This window comes from Ptychodera flava, chromosome 13, assembly GCF_041260155.1.
Source record: "Ptychodera flava strain L36383 chromosome 13, AS_Pfla_20210202, whole genome shotgun sequence".
Lineage (NCBI taxonomy): Eukaryota > Metazoa > Hemichordata > Enteropneusta > Ptychoderidae > Ptychodera > Ptychodera flava.
The window spans coordinates 23233345-23253962 of record NC_091940.1 but is presented as its reverse complement, the minus strand read 5'-3'; the positions used below and the strand labels follow the sequence as shown (position 1 = coordinate 23253962).

At 39.4% G+C, this 20618-nt stretch overlaps 1 protein-coding gene across 1 annotated transcript; it reads left to right on the top strand.

Moving 5' to 3' along the window:
• Positions 1-176: 176 nt before the first annotated feature.
• On the top strand, positions 177-19303 carry LOC139148511 (zinc finger CCCH domain-containing protein 18-like). Its single transcript, XM_070720001.1, is given in 16 exon segments — positions 177-317; positions 804-2210; positions 4605-4665; positions 4668-4745; positions 6544-6626; positions 9001-9093; positions 9555-9706; positions 10046-10169; positions 10512-10882; positions 11107-11448; positions 15005-15110; positions 15545-15864; positions 16296-16520; positions 17073-17175; positions 17726-17870; positions 18173-19303. Coding segments are annotated over 15 exon segments (3849 nt in total). The 5' UTR covers positions 177-317; positions 804-896; the 3' UTR covers positions 18505-19303.
• The last annotated feature ends 1315 nt before the right edge of the window (positions 19304-20618 follow it).

Here is a 20618-nt window from a genome sequence, read left to right as displayed (position 1 = left end):
ATCTATCAAATAATAATTAAGTTTAAAATGCTTTCTATATAAATTTCTTCAGTATAATAAGCCCCTTAGGTTGGCATTCGTGACGATTATGCGTCAGGAGATATTTTCTTATCAACCTAGGAGTACTTAAATCGCGGGTTCTCACGTGACGTATTTTAGCCAACCGAAGTAGTGTAAGTTTCCACCATTTTAGTTGATGGGATCCCCCCTTCGCTGCCGATTTTCTGATCCTTAACATTGAAGTTTTCGTACAAAATTCGATTATTTGCAATGATTGCTGGGAAAATTCTGTGATTTCAAATAACACTTAACAATCGGTAAGTGCACACTGTCTGATTTGTAGCATTTCTGTTCTTCATTTGCCGAGGGAGCCAAACGTCATCAAACCGCCAGGCTCACGTTTTACGAACCCCAGCCTTCAGAGCTAGCCATGCTTTTGCTTTCTTTATCGAGCAGAAGAACGGATTGGCTCGCCCATATTCTCAATTTCAATAGCGTGAAAAGCCGACGTCGTAAAGATTGATGTCCGTCGGTATCAATGATGCCAGAGAACGCTAGTGTTCGGTAAACGGAGCTGTGTTGTTTAGCGGCAGACCATGTTGTATCCCAGCATGCTTTGTGAAGGACAAGGAGATTATTATTGTGCCATTTGTGGAGCCATCTTTCCCCTTGTTGCAATTATACCGGTTAAAAACTTTGTCACCTTGGCCTGTTTTATCGCGATATTATGCTTAAAGTAATTCAGGTATCCCCTTACAATCACACTTATCTTGATTGACTTGTGTTACCCATTCTATCCGCAGATCTTGGTGACAGACAGGGGACCACCTCATTTTTTTATTGCTGGATTTTAGATCGTGTGAACATTTTGCAAATTTGTGTTCTTGACATTTGCCATGGATGAGGAAAACCCTGCTGCAGACTCTGCTAGTGCTGCAGTGGAGCCGATATCCAGTGATTCAGATGACAGTTCATCGAATGTAGAACACTCGGACGTCCCTGAGGAGGAGGAAGAAGAAGAAGGAGAGGATAAAAGCAAAGCTGAGGAGGGAGAAGAGGATGAGTCTGTCACTGAATTACAGCAACAGACAGATGATGTCAATCTGCAAGATGTTGATGTAGCTGATACGATGAAAAGTGACACTGATTTTATGGCGGGAATCGAAGTTGATTCTCCCCGCCAGTCACCTATTGGTGATAATGATGATAGTGAAGGTCAGCTTGATGATGATGATGATGAACCAGCGTTTGTCCAGCAAAGAAATGTTGTGGAAGAGCCAATGGAAAATGTTCAGTCCACCGTGCAAGAAGATGTGTGTGCTGATGAAAGAAACACTGAGGATTTCCCTAATGTACATCAAGAGGATAGCAAAGATGATGATGATGTGATCAAACATTTACAAAGTGAGGATGCTCCTCACATTGATGACACTGCAGACCCTCACATTGATGACACTGCAGACCCAGAAATCAGAGAAGATGTTTTTAAAGATTTACCCAGTAAAGAGGTCAGCTCTTCTGATGAGGGATTAATTCAGGACAAAGATGAAGAGGAGGGCTTAGTTGAGCAACAACCTGGAGAAAGGATTTCTGAGTATGTGAAAGATAAAACAGAAACTGATGAAATTGTTTCAACAAACTCTCACGAGATTGTCTCTGAGCCAGCAGAACAGGCTGGCACGGAGAAATCTGAAAACATTGACTCTGAAATGAAAGACGTTACTATTTCTTCGACTGTGCAAACTGACAGTGAAACAAAAGAACAGCCTGCCATGGAGAGACAGCAGTCTGTTGATGACTGCGGGGAATCCTCTGTCTCTCAGGGAGGAAAGGGCCTCGTCAGAGAAGCCGAAACGGCAAATGACAAGGCAGAGATTAGGGATAACGTGAAAGACAGTGTTTCAGATGAGTCACCTCAGTCAGGAAATAAACCTGTGCACCACCTGGAGGTGCATGGGGAGGAAGCCGCGGAACTTGACTACGATGAAGACGTAGTGGACGACCATCCAACTCAGGAACAAAACAAGACAGAAGACGATATCGCAGAGACTGATAAAGATGCTGTCAAGAAGAAGCAGACTGTGGAAGAAGGGGAAAATGCAGATGAAAACAAAGGAAAGGGAAAACTTGATGAGAGTAAGGAGGATGATGATGAAGATGATGGCGAGGTTAAAGATGATGACGAAGATGATGATGGTGAATTAGATGATGTAAGTTAGTAGTTTGATATTTCTCCACACGTGATTTAATATAGGATATCGGTATTAGTTGTGAAAGTTTGTATGCTGTTAGCAAACTGAATTTGCTTCATATGATTTTGCACTTTTTCAACATGTTAGCAATGTTCTCCACAGCCTAGAAAAAACAAATGGTGATTAATTTACAACAGCAATATATAATTTGCATGTTATTTTGTTGTGGAAAATTCTTTGTTTTGTATTGTTATTAACATATGGATAGAATGCTCCAAAAACACAGGGGAGGCGTTCCCCTCAAAACCCCCCTTGTTGAGAACCCTTAAAATTGGATTTTAGAAAGTCAACAAAGCTTAACAAGACCAGTTGCTAAATTTCATTTGTTGGGTGTGTGTGTTTTTCTGCTTTAGTGTGGTGGATAATTGTATCGTTGGCAGTTTGTTTTGTTGGCATGTGGTTCACAATCTTGCTGTCATTTATCAGCTTTGAGAAAACATGTAGTATCTTGCCACCATGATGCTACCGTCATGATGCCCCACATACATGCTAGTTCCTGATTTGTGAAATGTTTTAATCAGTGTATCTCTCTGAAATTTCTAGCATACAGACTGGTATAAAGGTTACATGATTTCTGTTTTATGTTCACAGTAGAATTTGTCTTTAGTTTGACAGAACCCTTCTAGTCTAAACTGCAACATCATGATACCCTATAGTTCAGGGACATTTTTCTAGATTAAGCTCCGAAAAGAATTTTTTTTATACAGAATGTAGGTGACTCTTTTTGTGAGGTAACAGCAGCAATGATGTACATGTAATACATACACTGATTGGTCTGTTGTTGAATGCTGCTCGCCAGTTTGCAATAAATTTGATTATTCCGTATACATGCCAAACCTATTATTAAACTTGCATGTATCACAGATGTTGTGTCAATAAAAATTACATCCTCTGTCTCCCAGGGTATGACACAGTACATACAGTAGCCTGAAAGTGGAGTCAGTTCAAAGTAAGCTGTGATATTGAATAAACAAGTTCAAACCATCTTCCGTGAATTCAGATGTCAATAAAGAAAACCTCAGCAATCATGTTGAGTTTGAATGCACAGTCTTCACAGTAGACAGTGGGTTTCAACCCTTATCCTGCCAGGCTTGTCCTTTCCCAATCTGCCAATTCAATCAATAGAACTTTATTTATCCCAAACACGGGCAGTTAAAAGCGTGGCTCAAATACAACATCAAAAATATATAATACAAATTTACAAAATGGTAGGAGACGCAGGACTATACAAAAACAGTAAAAAAAACAGCCAAGTCAGTAAAAAGTATCACTGAGCCAAAATTCACGTGTTTTCATCTACTGTACATGCACGGTATGTTATTGCGGGTTAAGTCAGTAAAAATCTTGTTCACAGTGTTTTTGTTTTCAGTGACTTCAAATATTCAACTCTTTGTTGAACTGCAACGTTCAGGACATGTTATGTCAAAAATATGTTTTCAGAAAGAGCAATACAATATGTATGTATGTTTGGTCACTTAACATTGTGATAAATAAGCATATGCCGAGCTAAGAATAGAGATCCAAAACTGCAGCTCAGAATTATTTAACAATTCACTGTTTTTGTTCTGGTTTTCCCTTGTGTGATGTTGTCATAGAGATTTGTTGACACAATTTTGAAGTATGAGGTCAACAAATAACGTCCAATAACTCTTAGAGTTATTTGACTTCATGCTCACTGATACCGAAACTTAAGAACTCAACAGGTTACAGAAGTAGGCCTGAGCATAGTGGTGATTAGTTGGCATGAGTAATTTACTGATTTGATACTTGAAGGAAGGAAACATGTCTTGTACATGTTCTGTTGTAGCATTGTGATTGCAATTTTGTGGAAACATCAAAAATAAATGAAAACCATGCCTGTTCTGATCCATTAGTAAATAAATATGTAATATATTGAAAAATATTGTTATCCTTTGATAAAAGTCAATATTTTGTCTCGTGTAACTGAAGGCAAATTTTGTGGTAATAGTCTGCCTTTGTAGGAATGTCTTCTCCAGGAGGATGTTGAATTGTAATAATGCTGAGAGTGAGCTCAGGACTCCTTGTCCTCAACCTGTGAAACTAGTCAAATTGACTACTTAATGGGCATGAATATGGCAGTGCTTTGTTGGCACCAGTCAGCATCTACCAGAAACTGCCTGTACAAGGAAGTATAACACTTCAAATCATATCAAAGATGTTGTATATTGGCAATAGCGTGAAATTCCACGATTGTGAACATATCGGATCTTATGTCATTTAAAAAAAAACAAAGTATTTTACATTTTCATGATAAGCATGATGATAGGAGATTTGAAAACATGACTATACTGTCATTAAAATTCTTTTGTGCTGTTCTGTATTCTGTGGCAGGATGATGATTTAGAGGAGGGTGAAGTGAAGGATCCAACTGGAAGAAAGCCACAGATGAGACCGTTTGCAGGTTTTATAACAAAGGCCACTGCACCTGGGGAGAGTCATGCAGGTTTCTTCACCCTGGAGTTAACGACAAAGGTAACAGCTCAGACTTTGCTTACCACTGTTTCTATACTTTGTTCCTGTGTACAGATCCTGACATGCCGTTCCAGACAAAAACTTGTATTACAGTCATTGTAAAATTATACACTTTGATTGAATTTCCATATTTTCTGAACATTCTTTGGGTCAGCCCAATTTCCAACAAATGTACATTTTTGCAGAAAATTTTCTCAGGTTGAAGAGGACTTGAGTCAGTGGTGCATCATCCTTGTATACAGGGTGCATCGATCAAAGTGTGGTTTCAGATGACAAAAAACCCCTTGAAAGTCACATTACATAACAATTGGCCAACATATGAAGTAATGGAGATTGCAGTGATTGTGATCAGACATAATTCCATCTTTAGCATGGAGAGGATTTCAAACTGCGTTCTTTAAGTGTATTAAATTGTGATATGGATTAAAATTGTTTTGCATTTGTTGCAAAAAATTTCAAAGTAAGAAAAAAAATACAAAAAATCAAATGCAAAATCATTCATAATGGTCCCCTCTTACGGACATATTGTTGTCCATTCACATGGATTTGTTGAAAGGCTTTAGCATTAAAAAAAGTTTCTCAAAGCTTACACAATAGACTTCAAGTTATAGTGAATGTATGTCTAGAAGCAGTATTTCATATACACATGTTCTCTTCTTCCACTCCAAATTCAAATGAAAATAAAAAAAGGGCATTGTGTCTGTGTGTCCAGTCTGGCTATCCCATTCAAGTACGGTCACAAAAGATCTACTTTCTGCTGGTGCCAGTTTCAGTTCCACAAGTGTAGGTATTCTCCTGTTTGTGGTCAAAAACTAGAGCACAAGTATGTGATCACCGATCTTTGAATTCAATGCATTTACAGAGAAGCTGCACCAAGTTTTGTAAAGAAAGATGACGAAATACGGTACATAACTCATAAATTTAGATACCAAGAGAAAACAATGGGTGCTTCTTTACAATTAGCTGTTAGTAGTATTTTCAAATGTGAGGATTCTGTGTTCTGGTTGACTGGCCGAGTTGCAATGATCAACCTACATCACTTGACAATGAGGAGGCAGTTACCTTCAGCCAGCACGGGAAGAATCTAGGTCACAGGGAAGGTGGTTTGTTCAAACATTGTAAAGCTTCATTAGCTGTAACTTTTAATGTATTTTCAAGTATTCTGTTCTGTTTTAAATACAGTTTCTTGTTCTACTCCCCAAGTCGTTTTGGAATGCCTTGTGTTCATATTGTCAGCCTGTATGTGTGCAATGCCAAATTTTAATGTGGACAACTGGATTTTAATCCTGATGAGAATTTATCTATCCACAATAATGTTGCAAACATTCCACAATGCATGGTGTTTGCAAGGCTAATTCTGTGTATTTCAACATACCGTACTTTATGGAAAAGAAGAAAATGTACATTTTTTCTTGAACAAAATATATGAATTACATTGAAAAGTTACTGATATTGTCCCTTTAAAAAGTTTTAGATACAGCTCTGATTGGACACTTTTTACAAGTGGTATAGCCACAAAATGATGACATCAAATCGCCGTACACAATACACAGTTCCATAATTACAAGGCATCTGTGCTCTGTGTATGGCGATTTGACATCATTAGTTTGTGGCTATACCACTTGTAAAATGATGTAGCTCTGACTTTGTAACTGGACAGCTCTAACAACATTAGAAGCTGGTACATATGGCTTGAGAAGACTGATATCTATTCCCATGTAGAAACTAACATATTTTGATGGAAAAAATGAAAATGTCATGGTAATCAAAAATAATACTCATATTCTTGAACCTACAGGTAATTATTCTCTGATACCCAACAAGAATAAACCACAGCCATTGAATTCTGGTCCTTATGGTGGAATCTGGGGAATGGGTCAGGTATGTGTATGGTACAATTTGTGCATAAAAAGCTTGTGAACTCACTACATCAGTGTGTCTTCACTCTCTATTTCAGTCTTTCTTCTTTTACAAAATACAGTCTGTGAAAAGAAAACCTAAACTTCCTTCAAATTGGAAATTTCGTAGAAATATTTCCATCTCGCACATCTATGTTTGCCAGAAATCGGTATTCCATAGAAAAATTAACACAGGTAAATGCCAATAATGTAGGCACTCCAGATTCTGTGCAAAAAAAGTCATCAATATGCCTTTCAGGTTTTTCATGGTCGCACAAAAGTAGGTCAATGGCACAATCGTCTGTATCACTTTGTTTTCAGTAGGGATTTTACATGAAATTAATAGACAGCCTACAATAACGATAAATTATATATCAAAAGAAAGCTCTCTTCAAGACCAATTGATTGCATTTTGTTTGATGAAAATTGGTTCAGTACGTGCAGAGATATGTCCTGTTGAATTTGAAAAAAATCAGCTTCCTATTTAGAAATTATGCCATGGTAGACACCTGTAGTTATCATTACAACCAGGTGACCCCATATTGAACATTGTTTGAGGAAACTAGAATTGCAATTTCTATTGCTTTTTGCAATAACTCAAGCATTTCTTATTGAAAATTGATGAAATTTTTTTGGATATTGCTGACTGAAATGTTCAATGGTTTTTAATTTTCATAAATGAAAAAATATTATTTAGAATGCTGTTTACAAGGTAAACAAATAAACAATACCTGTAAACAATCAAATGATACCTGTGACATTGATCACTGTATGCATTATGTATTGTGAACATCAACAGAAATATGATAATCATATTCCATCATATATTACTTTGCATATATGAAAAAAGTTTTAGATTTATGTTTACAAGGTAAACAAATAAACAATACCTGTAAACAATCAAATGATACCTGTGACATTTTAGAACTTGATTTAAATTTAACAAAATATATTTTTATATTTTTTTTAATTCGAACGTCGGAAATTTTTTTTTTATTTTTTGTGTGTGATTACAACTTTTATTAAATGATTATGAAATGTCTGATTAATGTAGATTTTAAGTTTAACAATTACAGAGAACTTTTCCAAAAAGTCAAAAAAACTTCGTTCTCAACCCTTTGTCTATGCCGTAAAACAGCAACACGCATTTATAGAATGAACAACTGCATTAAACTGGATGCAAAATTACGCTGCCCCGGAAATACCATAGACCCTCGAAGTCGGCGGTCCGAAATACAAACCAGTATAAAAACCAACTTTTCCAAAGTCCGGAACACCATTAATGTGGAAAGAACAAATTAATAATCTACGGCCTTGTTCTTCAGAGAGAACCAAAATAGTCACCTTCTCGGGAACTAAAGATCGAAACTAAAATTTCAGTATAGTATCGGCTAAGTGCGGTGCATGTGAGCAGTTCACTATAGTATCGGCAAAGTGCGGTGCACGTGCGTATGCCTACACTGGAGTACTGGCTTGACAACTTCTCAGTGTCTATCGAAAAATATCACCCGGAAATCAAACTACTTCGAACAAGATAACGTTAGAAAGGGTAAAGTCATATAGAAATATATATCTCTAGATCCTTGCGTTTGATAAGAAATCAGGCAAATCTAGCTGCAAAATCGTGAACGTCGGAACTCACAGAACATGCGGCGAAGCGCTGATTACTTGTATGTGATTCCTGGGAGTGCCCGGATGTAAAGTTGGGGTGAAACCATACTCGCTAAAAAGGGCCTTAAGCATCATTTTTCGCATCGTCAGACTCGTAATTATTGCAGAATTACAATTAATATTATCATAAAATTAATTTTGGGGCCGAACGTTTAAGGAAATCAAGATTTTTCAAAAAAAAACAAACGAAACACAAAGTTTGATCACAGATTGAGTTTTTCTCGGCCGATTTTAACGTTCGCCCCCTCAAAATGAAGCCCATGATCTCTACTTTCGTACCACCCCTAAAAAATAGTGATGCGATCGAATAAGTCATGCGGAGAGCCTATCAAAGAGGTATATATTCGATCTCCTTCGCGGGACATTTGAGGTCACCATACAACGCTCATAATGGACGCCAAAATCGCCGGTACGCGTGAGTTTGTAGTCGTGCTGCTTTGCCATTTATCGTAGTACAAAAGTGAAAATTTCCCAAAATGAAGTGAAAATAATAAGCTTCAACACTACAGTTTCATTTTATCTGATTATTTGGTCTATTTAAGAATTAACACGAAAGTTCGGACTAGACCTGCATCTAACACGTACGTTCAACACGAATGTCACGTGACCTAAAATCCCTATTTTCAGCAGGAACAACTAACAGATGTGTTGCATAACATTATTTTTATCTTTCTGTCCGTCTGTAGGGTCCTGATGATGAAGCTTTTCTTCCACCACCTCCTCCAGAAGACCCCCCAACAGAGACTGCTTGGGAGAGGGGACTGAGACATGCTAAAGAGGTGAGTTGAATAAATTCAGTCTCCCCCCCCCCCCCCCCCCCCCCCCCCCTTTTTCAAGTAAATCTGAAATAAACTTACACACCATCCAGTTCACTTTTAGTTTCCATGTTGAATATTTTTGTTGAAACCACAATCATTTTAGGTCACATATCTCACAGCTGTGTATACCTTGTATAATTGTGATTATGGTTAAGTATATTGGCAAAATAAAAAACAATAAGTGACGGAAAAAGATACATTGGCCATGTACGTTGTGGGAGCAAAAAGAAGAAATGCCAAAATCAGAGTATGTATTTCACCAGATTTAGATTTTTGTTTGCTGATGAGATGCAAATTTTTCCAGAGTTACAGGGTCAGAGGTCAGTGTGATACTCAGTGAATGTGTCAACTGGGGTACTCATTAGGCTGCTTTGCAGAGAATATTCACTGTGTGATGATGTGCTTGATTTACTTCTTTACAGCTCAGGAAAAAGGCATTGAAGAAGAAAGAGCAAGGTGGAGGAGATTTTGAAGAGAAACGGATCACCGCAACGTTTGAAGAGGAGAGAGAGCATGATAAAGAAAATGACTATTACCAAAGAGCCAGCCGATACAGGGAGGACTACTATGCTGGGTAAGTAGTATGACATGCCAGTTTTTCAAATAGGCGGTAATTTTGATTGATAGGTGGTCCGAGATAGATAAGTTGCCAATAAAATTTGGCACAAAGTGTTGCTGAAAATTAACTCGCTTTTATGGCATCCACAGTGCTGTTGTGTGAGCCTGATTTTGACGCTTGTATCTACTACTCTGCACCAATGGCAGCTATTGCTCATTTCCACCCTCTTTTGCCTATGTGAAGAATCCCATCTCTACTTTCTCAAACAATATGATTAGACCATACCATGATCAAATATGCCAGTGCAAGCAATCTCTCCAGGTTGATAGCTTTTGCATGTCTTTCAAATTCCAGTTACGACTACTATGAGCCAGAATCATCACAGTACTGGCAGGCAGGTCAATACGAAAATTTCAGTGTGCGATGGACCAGAGAGCCGGAACAGCCTCCCATGCCACCAGCTTATGACCATTACAGGGTAAGTGGCAAATCAAAGGAACTTCCAAAATCAAGTTCATTTTGCTAAGCAATGAAACCAAATGTGGTGCTCTATGTTGAGTGCAGTATTGGCTTTATTCAGAACTGGTGTGTGTCTTCTTAATTGTGAGGTAGGCTAGGAGAGCCCTAAAAATTATCTGCTAAACTGAAAGTTGCCACAAGAGGGCTAAAACGATTGGCTCGATGGCATGTTTGGGAGACCAGTCCAAGTAAATACAATGTAAACATTGTCTACTGAATGTCATCAGTTGATTATGTTTTTTTTTTGTTTATCATACTCCCTGACGTGATATTCACTTGTCATTATGTATTCACCCTTCAGGAAAACAGACAGCGAGAAAGAGAGAGAGAAAGAGACAGGGATAGGGAGAGAGACAGAAGGGAGAGGGAAAGACAAAGGAAACGATACTCCCCAGCACCGAGGGGAATCAGCCAGGAGAGAAGACGCAACAAAGCACGCGACACCCGGGCTGATGTGAGGAATGGGAGAAGCTATAGGGAAGACAGGAACGAGCCAGCTGCTCCGCCATCTTCCTCTACTCGGCGACCGGATGAGTGGACAGATCCATGGCGTAGATCAAAGTCTCCAAAGAAGAGACTCGCATCACCAAGAAGGTCAAGGTCACGTGGACGCAGGCGGCGGCGATCATCATACTCTTCATATTCATCACGCTCAACATACTCATCTTCCTTGTAAGTAACCAATAAATGATATGTACAGAACAGAAATCTCAATATCGGAGAAAAAGCAGTTTTATGAATTAAATGATATCATTTTCATGTGGGGGGTTGATCATCCACACAAAGGGCTTAATTTTCCTAAAACAAGAGTTTTTGTAAGTAGAAGAATTTCTAAAACTGACTGCACATCAAATATTCTGCGTTCTCAGGCTAACTTACAATGTTCTTGCTTCCAGCTCGTCAAGATCACGTTCAAGGTCGTCTTCATATTCCTCATACACAAGTCGTTCCAGTCGCTCAAGGTCATCATCAGGTAGCTCTTTCCGCAGCGGTTCGTACTCTCGCTCCAGTTCACGGTCCCCATCCCCGACTCCGTCGCCCAAGAAGAGGTCGACTGGAAAGTCAACTCCATTGCCAGCATCCACCACGCCAGCAGCGCAGGCAAAACAACGGACAAAGCCAGCTGCAAAACAGCCGGGCGCCGCTCCTTCAAAGCCTGCCGCCAAACCGTCAAATAAACAGCCGAGTAAACCAACCAGTAAACAACCGCCAGCCCAGAAACAATCAACGAAGGCAAGGTGAGCATCGATTCAGCTCTATAATCCAATAAAGGAGCATCATAGTACAGTAGTACTCGCACCTCAGGTCTGTCTTGTAACCCCTTTGACAACTGTATACCAGCGTGATAGGCTACCACATTATCGACAATGGCATCATATCCCTATTCACGTCACATTGAAACTTTCTGAAACAAACCGCAGAAATTGTTTACTTTGGTAAACCTTGCATTTTCAATATTTGACCAAATATGATGAAGTAATGTCCACTTTGAATCCAAGAATCGCTCCCTCAAATCTTCTTTCTTCACATTAGGGGAAGGCTCCATTAACTTTGATGGTACCTGAAACCCGAGTTGCTGCCTGCCAACTCGGGTGACAAACAGAAGACTTTTAATCCCAAGGTGTTAATTTTCCATTGTTGCGATTATCTTATCGAGCTGGTGCTATGATAGGAACGTCAGGGCTGTAACGACTCACTCAGTACCACGGGCACACACATATGCTTGCACATGGAACTATGTTGACAGGAAAAAGTGAACTGCCCTTTTTTCAATGCAAGTAATCTAGTTTATTCTTTAATTTAGGCTCTAAACTAAGTTTTAGAAATATGGTGAACCAAATATCGTTCTTCGTTCACTTTCATTCAAGTTTCCTATTTTCGGACGCTTCACTTCAGTAACGCGCATTGATCATATATGCAAATGTGATCAGAACAGCATGGAACGTTCTTTCCACGAGATTTTTCTTGCACTTGCAAACAACGTAATGACTGAGCATGGAGGTAGTAGCTACCTCCATGGACTGAGTAAGGACTCCAAGAGCTGCGCGTATCCTGTGACGTTACATCTCCTATAGAGCGAATTTAAGTCAATGAATTGCTAGCCGGATCCGTCTGTAAACAGTATGGCCACTCGTACATATTATAAGAAAGGAGATATAGTAGAGGCAGTTAACGAGGCCGGTCGGCGGACGGCACAATTTTCAGTGATTTAATTCACGTATTAATTTCACAATAAAACGAATTCGCGAGCTTACCATTGATTTTTGGTGATGTTGAATACAATTGAAAAAGAGAGCTAAATTCCAATGTTCTGTTTGATAAAATTCCAAATTGACGACACCCAACGTCAACCTGTACGACACCGTATGTGTACAACACAACCTGCAGTCGACTAGTCGATTGTGACACAGTAAGCTTACACATAATGCAATATCGGTCGACCCACAGTCCCTCTATCCATGCATTTCTGCAGTTGTCTTTCCTATTCTGCTCAGTTAACAGACATGATTTCACAGAATATTACACAGAAAACATATTTAGATCATATTTGGAGGCACTGAATATTAGCATTGCAAGAGAAAGCGACGACAAATTTTCCGGTGTGATTCCAGCCGTTGCTTGTGCTACGTCAACCATGGATGTAAAAAATAGACATCCATGCGTCAACACACTCGCAGCGATCAACCCCAGAAATTATCGCACACTATCATCATTTACGATGGGAGAAGGATCACGAAAAACAAACACCGGTTTCAGGATATGATAATTTCTGTCTTCGTGTCGTAGATAGACGCAGAGAACACTTAAGAGAGCCAAAAACAGCGAAAATTCGAGAAAAGCGTACACACAATCGGGGACTGTGGCATGCAGGACAAACCCAAGCTACGCATTATCACGTGACTGCCCCTCGTATCGCGGTTTGGCTGTGCGATCCAGGTGATTGACACCTTTTACAATAGGCGTTTCCAGACCGGTGGATAGAGGGACTGTGGTCGACCTGAAAGTTTACACTGTGATCGACGTAGCGTTTCAAAAGTACGAAAAATGAGACCAAATAATTGTTTTTTATTTAGATTTGATCTAAAACCTCCGGCAACCAACAGACAAAGTCCTACTCTTACGCAGAAAATCAAAGTTTTCAAGCGTAGACTTTCCCTTCCGCTTAACCACGGCCCCTCCACAAAACGCGATGTAGATCTATGATCGACTATGGATGGATTGACGTGGCGTTTCAAAAGTATGACAAATGAGACTCAGTAACTTTTGGTCGCTTTACATTTGATCAAAAACCTACCCATCAGACAAGGCCCTACTCTTACGTAGAAAACAAAAGCTCTGAAGCGTCGACTTTCTCTTCCGCGTTTGAGACTTTCTTCTCTTTCGCGTTTGAGAGAAACAAACGTCGGCTTATTCGGAATGGCCGGCTATCGGTGGGCGTAAAGTCACTTTCAATGGTAAGCTGCACCCGATGTGAACGTCGGAATAATTCGGGCTGTAGTCGGGAAAGCAAGGATGACCTCGAGAGCGATTCCAAGTACAGTACACGTTCGCAGATCGCGGCACTACAGGCTGATACTAGATAGCAACAAGTTCACCGCGTAAATTGCTAGATTACATATAGCCACATAGGCACTTCTGAAATGTTATCTCCGGCTTGCAAGACAACAAATATCAAAATATTATTATCAAAACCAGAATTTCGGGGCTAGAGAGCGAAACATTGCTGAGAAGTAGCCGGCCAAAATACGGAAGTAGCCGGTCAATTTGGCCGGCATCCGGCTAAAAATGACACGCGGATTCAACAGAGAGGCTTGTTGCGATGGACAAGTAGCCTTTGGCTTTTGACCAGAAAAATAAGTGAGTGTTCATTGATAATTCAAAGACTGGATCCGTTGACACCAAAGTTTGCTCGTGACTTTCATTACATTGCATGCACCTTTCCGCAATTTGAGTCTGAACTGAAATTGAAAGAGTACGTTTAGTTTAGATTAGTAAAAGTCCTGTTTTTAGCTGAAGTCCTGTTTTGTTGTGCTGATTTTCGCTACCGTACTTTCTATAGTATAAACATTCATACAAAAATAGCTTTTCGTATGCAAAATCAGCGTACGTTAATTAACTGCTAGTATTGTTTAAACAGCATTTTATTTGAAAGGGATTCTATAGTACCATCGTTTTTGTAAACTCTTCATGCAATTTATGAACTAAATGATGACCTCAAAGTAACAGCAAGTGCTGGACGGCACTTTTAACGCTGGTCGGAAATCATGAGTGCCGGACAAGAGCCGTCACGGCGTGGGCCATGCTAAAAGTAGTTCCGGCAGTGCTAATGTTTTGTTTACACTAAAAGATAATCTGTTCGCATATGTTGACATAGAGATTAATCCTCTGATAACCAACTCGGGTTTACTCGGGTACGTACAGAGTTAATGGAGCGTTCCCCTCATGATCTGTATGTGTATATTCCGGTTGTTGCAATTACAGGCAGCATATAATGAGTGTACTGCTCTGGTATTTTTGTATTGGCGGATTATTTCTTATCCTTGTCCCTTTTTTTGTTTGGTCCAAGCCCCCAAACCCATTGTATTCAATGGTTTGGGGGGACCTGTGTACAGGGATAGGGGAAAGGGAGGGGGAGGGTTAAGCAACAAGTAAAACTTAGAGGGGAAATCAAACAAGGCCATGAAACTCTGAAATTCCATCTATGGTCCTATTGGATGGTAGATACACATGTACTTTTCATTTGATGCAGTGCCTATGCTTCATTTTACTATGTGACTTCTGATTCTTCCACAGTGAATCTAAACAGCCACCTGCTCCAACCAAGAAAGCAACAGCGCCCCCAGTGGCCAAGAAACCACCATCCAAGTCGGGACCTAAGACTCCAAGTCCAAAACGACAGGTGCGTATATTCTTTCTCAATAATACATTGTGAAAAATAAATTTCAGATTGCCAAAAATGTACTGTAATTTGAGGAGTGCATACAAAGGTTTACAATACTCATCAAAGAGGTTGGAAACATATAGGTAATTACTATTCATAGAGAGTATCGCACATGTACTATTATGTATGTCTTGTACAGATGAACATGTCTACACATTTTGTGACGTAGAATAAAAAAAAAAAATTAGTCTTTCCCACTAACTGCCAATAACGTCAAACGTGACAGTGGAGAGTATAAGTTTGGCAGACACAGCTACCAAAAGAGACCATATGTATGAAACAATCCTACTGAATGGAACCACACCTAATACATGTTTAACTGGTATGTATCTCTACATGTACATTCGATAGTAACTTAATTTCTTAATTTTTAAAATATGTTGTTTAAACAGCCACCAAGAAGGAAAAGGAGTCGCAGTGTCAGCAGTTACAGCAGCCACAGCAGTCGCAGCAGTTGGAGCTCCTATAGCTCATCCCGCAGCAGGTCACGATCAATGTCATCCAGGTCGAGGTCAAGGTCACACTCTCGCTCCCACTCTCGCAGCATGAGCGTCAGCAGTGTGTCGTCCGTTTCGAGTGTCTCTTCCAGCAAGTCCAGTGCAAGTGCCGATTCTGACCACATGTACCGGGATCTGGCCAGTCCTGTATCGTCAGCAAGCTCTGAGAAAGCTACCCCACCGCCTCCAAAGAATGGTAGGTCTTTGAGATCTTTGTGACGTAGCTTCTGTTTCATATTCAGAGAAGAAATACTGATAATCTGGATGAGCAGAACTCACTGTTCATTCAATTAATAGCGTGCTCAAAGGAGTCATTTTCATACAGGATTATATATTCTGACTGTATTTATTGCCAGCATCAGGACTCTACAATTAATATTGTCAGTTGCTAGAGGAATATTCTTCATGGCAAGTGGAAATATAATGGTTTGAACTCAGAATGAAAAAGATGATATATGTTCTAAAGACTTAACACGTCCAATATATCACATGATAGGGTGGTACAAACCAACCCACATTTAATGGCCTTTGTAAATACAAGTGACGTTTCCTCCTTGATAATTCATATGTAAAGTATATGAGAGAATGAGAACATAGATAAGAAATCTAAAGAAAAATGTAACGTTCCTTTTTCTGTCTTTTATAGATGTGAAACCATCCAAGAAATCAGTGAAGCCCAAAGAGCCGGTGAAGGCATCCCCGAAGGCTTCACCGTCACCCGCTCCGAGCAAGCCAACCAGCACAAAGAAATCATCAGCAAGGCTCCACCACAGCCCCCTCCTCCGCAGAAGCCCCCAGCCCCACCCAAGCCAGTGAAGACCTCAGAAGCCAAGGCCAAGGTCAAGCCTGAAAAATCCAGCAACAATACAAAGTAAGGGGCTGTTCATCATACAGATCTGTCTTCCAGTAGAATTGCAATTATAGCTATATCTAACCCTGTCACTGACAAACTTTGGGACATTCCTATGGATATGTAGGGGAAATTTAGACCTGTATACAGAGGAATGGTGGCAGCAGGGTTAATATTGAATGCTTTCTGTTTAATCATAGAAAATCTGAGATTGCCGCAAGAGTAAGGTCTAAATATTATTGAAGTGGACTGAAAGTGAACAAACAAGTTACACTAGACCCCTTGTATGCATTTCTTGAGAAAATGTTTCAATTCCATGGATAGAGAAAGTAATTTTATAACAGAGTAATACTGTATCTACTTCTTTGCATGCTGGATTTTGTGTGTTGAACTTTGTCAACTGCAAGTTTTAATCTGATACTGAATTGAAAAAAATTGACATTGAATTGAAAAAGATTGGTTGCTGATCGTAAAATTTATATTGAAGCAGACATTTCTCAAACGGATGTGTTTGTTTCATTGATGAATCCACATATGCATTTTTATCGGTGAATAATTTTTCTCCTGATACAGAGCAAAACCGCCAGTGACTACCACTTCCCCAGCCTCAACCTCAAGACCAAATCCGCTGAAGTTAAGTGCCCATAAGGACATCAAGCTAACATTGCTTAAGAAGGTATGTACAGAATGTTGATGGAAAAGGTGTCGGTTTCTCACAGCTATTCTGTCAAGTTCAACTTAGTGACTGCGAAAAATTGCTCCATTGGTGTTGCGAAGAAATTCTTGATCTGTTTCGGATGTGAGAACTTATCAAATCAACCATGGTGCTCAGAGAATTTTTTCCCCAAAAATGTTTGCATATCGTAATTCTTAAATTCATAAAAAGAGTAGCCCCAATTGATTTTATTTTTGTAAATATTTCTCTTTGTTTTGTTTTTGTCTTGTTCAGCTTTCCCCAGTGTTTTCTTTGAAGTTTTCTTTAACATATTAAGGAACCGGTAAATTGGGCTTGATCGGTAGGATTTCCAAATAAATAAATAAGTAAATAAATAAATAAATAAATAAATAAATAGATGAGAAAATTTGGGATAGGGAAAACATATGGCAAAGGTTTGTGAAAAGTCAGTCAGTTTGTCAAGTGCCAACTCGCATGACATTAATTTTGAAAAGTGTGTGAGCTATCTGTTGGTCATATTATTTCCTCATCTGTGACTCTATTCTCACAGCCTCCGGCAGAAAAACCATCTTCCACTACCCCGACAACAGCTAAGAAAAGGTACACTGCGCCAAGTGAAGGTGGCCCTCAAGCGAAGAAACCGCGGCCTCCGTCACCGACAGTCAAGGCGACCCAACCATCTGCTGATAAGACAGGTAAGACAGTGATAATTTGAAACAAGAGAGCTGGTGGTGTGATGTGTAATTGTGGTTTCTAGATCACAGGCAAAAGATGTCCATGGGACATATATTCCTGTATATTTGGTCATTTTGTTGTTCATGTAAATCACCAAGGTGTTGAAAACTGTGGTAGTCTCAAACTGTATTTAGACGCAGTTCCTCTACAGCAACATTGAAGAGCAGTGTTCTGTGATGTTATAGACAGCAATGTATGCTCTTTCGTTTATCATTTGAAGTCGCAGAATGACACCGCAATAATGGTTTACATTTTCCCGCAGATCTCAAAGCTGTGGCGAAACCTCCACCAACGACAAAGAAAGTCACGAAGGACGCCACTGCAGTGAAACCCTCAGGGAGCAAAGCGGCCCAGGCGGTCAGCAAAACAACCAAAGCCCCAGCCGAGAAAAAAGCCCCAGCTCAGGCAGCTGCCAGGCCATCGGCAAAGCCAGCTGCTGCAGCGCCCTCAGCGGCCAGCGGTGGCAGCGCCGCCCCCAAACCAGGCACAACTGCAGCGAAACCAAAGACGACAACGTCGCGCAGAGAGGAGCTTCTAAAACAACTGAGGGCAGTAGAGGACGCAATAGCCAGAAAGCGAGCAAAAATGCAGTAGAGATATTGTCCAGAAGTTTTAAATGAGAAATATTTCTGTGTATATGACATTTTTTTCATGAACTTGATACGTCTGTTGTCATTTTCATCAGATTTTATACGACTGCCAAAAAAAACCAACATTTATTGTATTTTTTCTTTCCCTCTACTGGAAATCATAATTATCTTGCTTGATAACAAGAACTTAAATTGAATACAATGGATTCTCTTTGTACAAAGCAGAGATGCTTTATTTCACTGCAATTATTCTGTAAATCTTTTTTTTTATTCTGTTTTGCTTGATTTTAATGGGTACTTGTAGGTCAGGATATTGCATCCGCAAAAAGTACAGATAACTTCTAGACTTAGAAAATCTTGTCTCCGTAAACTGTAGCAATTGTTGAGATGAAAGTGAGTGGTGATCCAAGTGCATTTTACAGGAGAGAGTGTCGACACTTCATCCCCATATCTGTAATGCTTGTATTTGAAATATTTGCTTTACTTAGAATGTTGTTAATTGTACGATAGGAGTATGCATTTTCAAGCTTTGTACTAATCTACTACTTGTCCTGGCACTAACATGCAGTGAAACGAGGAGTACAGGATGCCCTTGAATGTGTGGTTTTGAATTGAGAGAGGTCCAATGGTACCAAGGACGACTCAAGTATTTGATCAAGTTCTGCAAGTTGAAAGGGTGAAAGTTGAAAGTTCAAGAGTGAAAACGTGTAATTGTATTTGATCTTAGTCCCCCCATGTTTAAGATTTGTTTTATTAAACTGTGATGTTTTTCATTCCATTGTCTTTAAAGTGCCTAGATCAAGGGCACAGTACCATGTTGACTTTGCTCAGAGGTGGATCACTGTGTTTTGAAACGGTCATTTCACACCTATGACTGGTCAATATCTGTTTGCAAAGTCAAAATTTGCGTTTTTAATCAGCGAACTTTTTGATACTGGCATGTGCTTTGAGTGTGTAGGCAGCGTCGCTGAAGAGTGTTGACCTTTGAACTTTCGATGACTGTCAATCCAAATTCTGGGCAAAAGGCCCTAAGGTAGCATTTGTGCATTATTAAAATGTACAACAATCCACTTCAATGGGAGATTGCCTTTAGCATTGGGAAAAAACACCATTTGGATCCCCAAAATTTGCATTTTAAGGCTAGCAACAATAGTTTGAAGTCAAAATGGTTATCATGGTGTGTGCCACTTTCTTATGAGAAACAAAGTCGATTGATTTTAGCATTGTTATATGAAGATTTCTCTTTAGATCTGTCTTGATAAGGGGAGTGGATTGTAGGATTGATGTTTTATATGTGATCTACAAGATTAATTAAACAATTATTGCAACGTTCCTATGTGAGAAAAAAAATCATCTTAGCCCAGTGTTAAAGGGATGCAAATTCACGCATTCAGCTTTTGCTGTCATGCTGATCATCATCACGGGTCAAAGGTCATGTCAATTTTTTTTTTTCATCAGGGTTGTGATATTTCTGTCTCCTCAATGCAGTCATTCTTTTCAAAACAAGTCTATGACACTTAGAAATGCCATGTAAATTTTGAGAAAAAAAAAAAATTACTATGTTCAATAAGCAAAGTTGTGTGTGTATTATTTTCAAAGGAATAGCGGGACAGATGTACCTTATGTAGCAGAACTTATTCGGAAGAAATTAGTTTCATGTCATTTTAAATGGGAATATTTCATTTCACTGATTGTCTGATGAAGAATCTCTAAATCCAGTTATGTTGATCTGATTGATACTCATTGTTTTGTGGGTAAATGACACATAATTGTCAATTTTGGTTCTGCCAATGAATTTTTGGATTCTTTGATTTTAGTTCTCATATTTGGCCATAAGACATAAAATGCTAAAAAAGGAAATAGCGCTGATCGCAAATGACGTCACTGTTCTCTCCCATTAATATGCATAAATAAACATTTTTCAGCATAAACGACGAAAATCAAACCTGCGAGTGTTAGAAAGGCTATTTAGCGTCACACTTATTCGTATGAATTGATGACTGAGACTACAAGCTGCAACAACAGCCGTGCATACAACGACATTTGTCTGAATTTCAGCATACTTGTCTGAAAGTCGCGCGCGCAGCTATATTTAGTAACAAACCCGAAATCGCGATC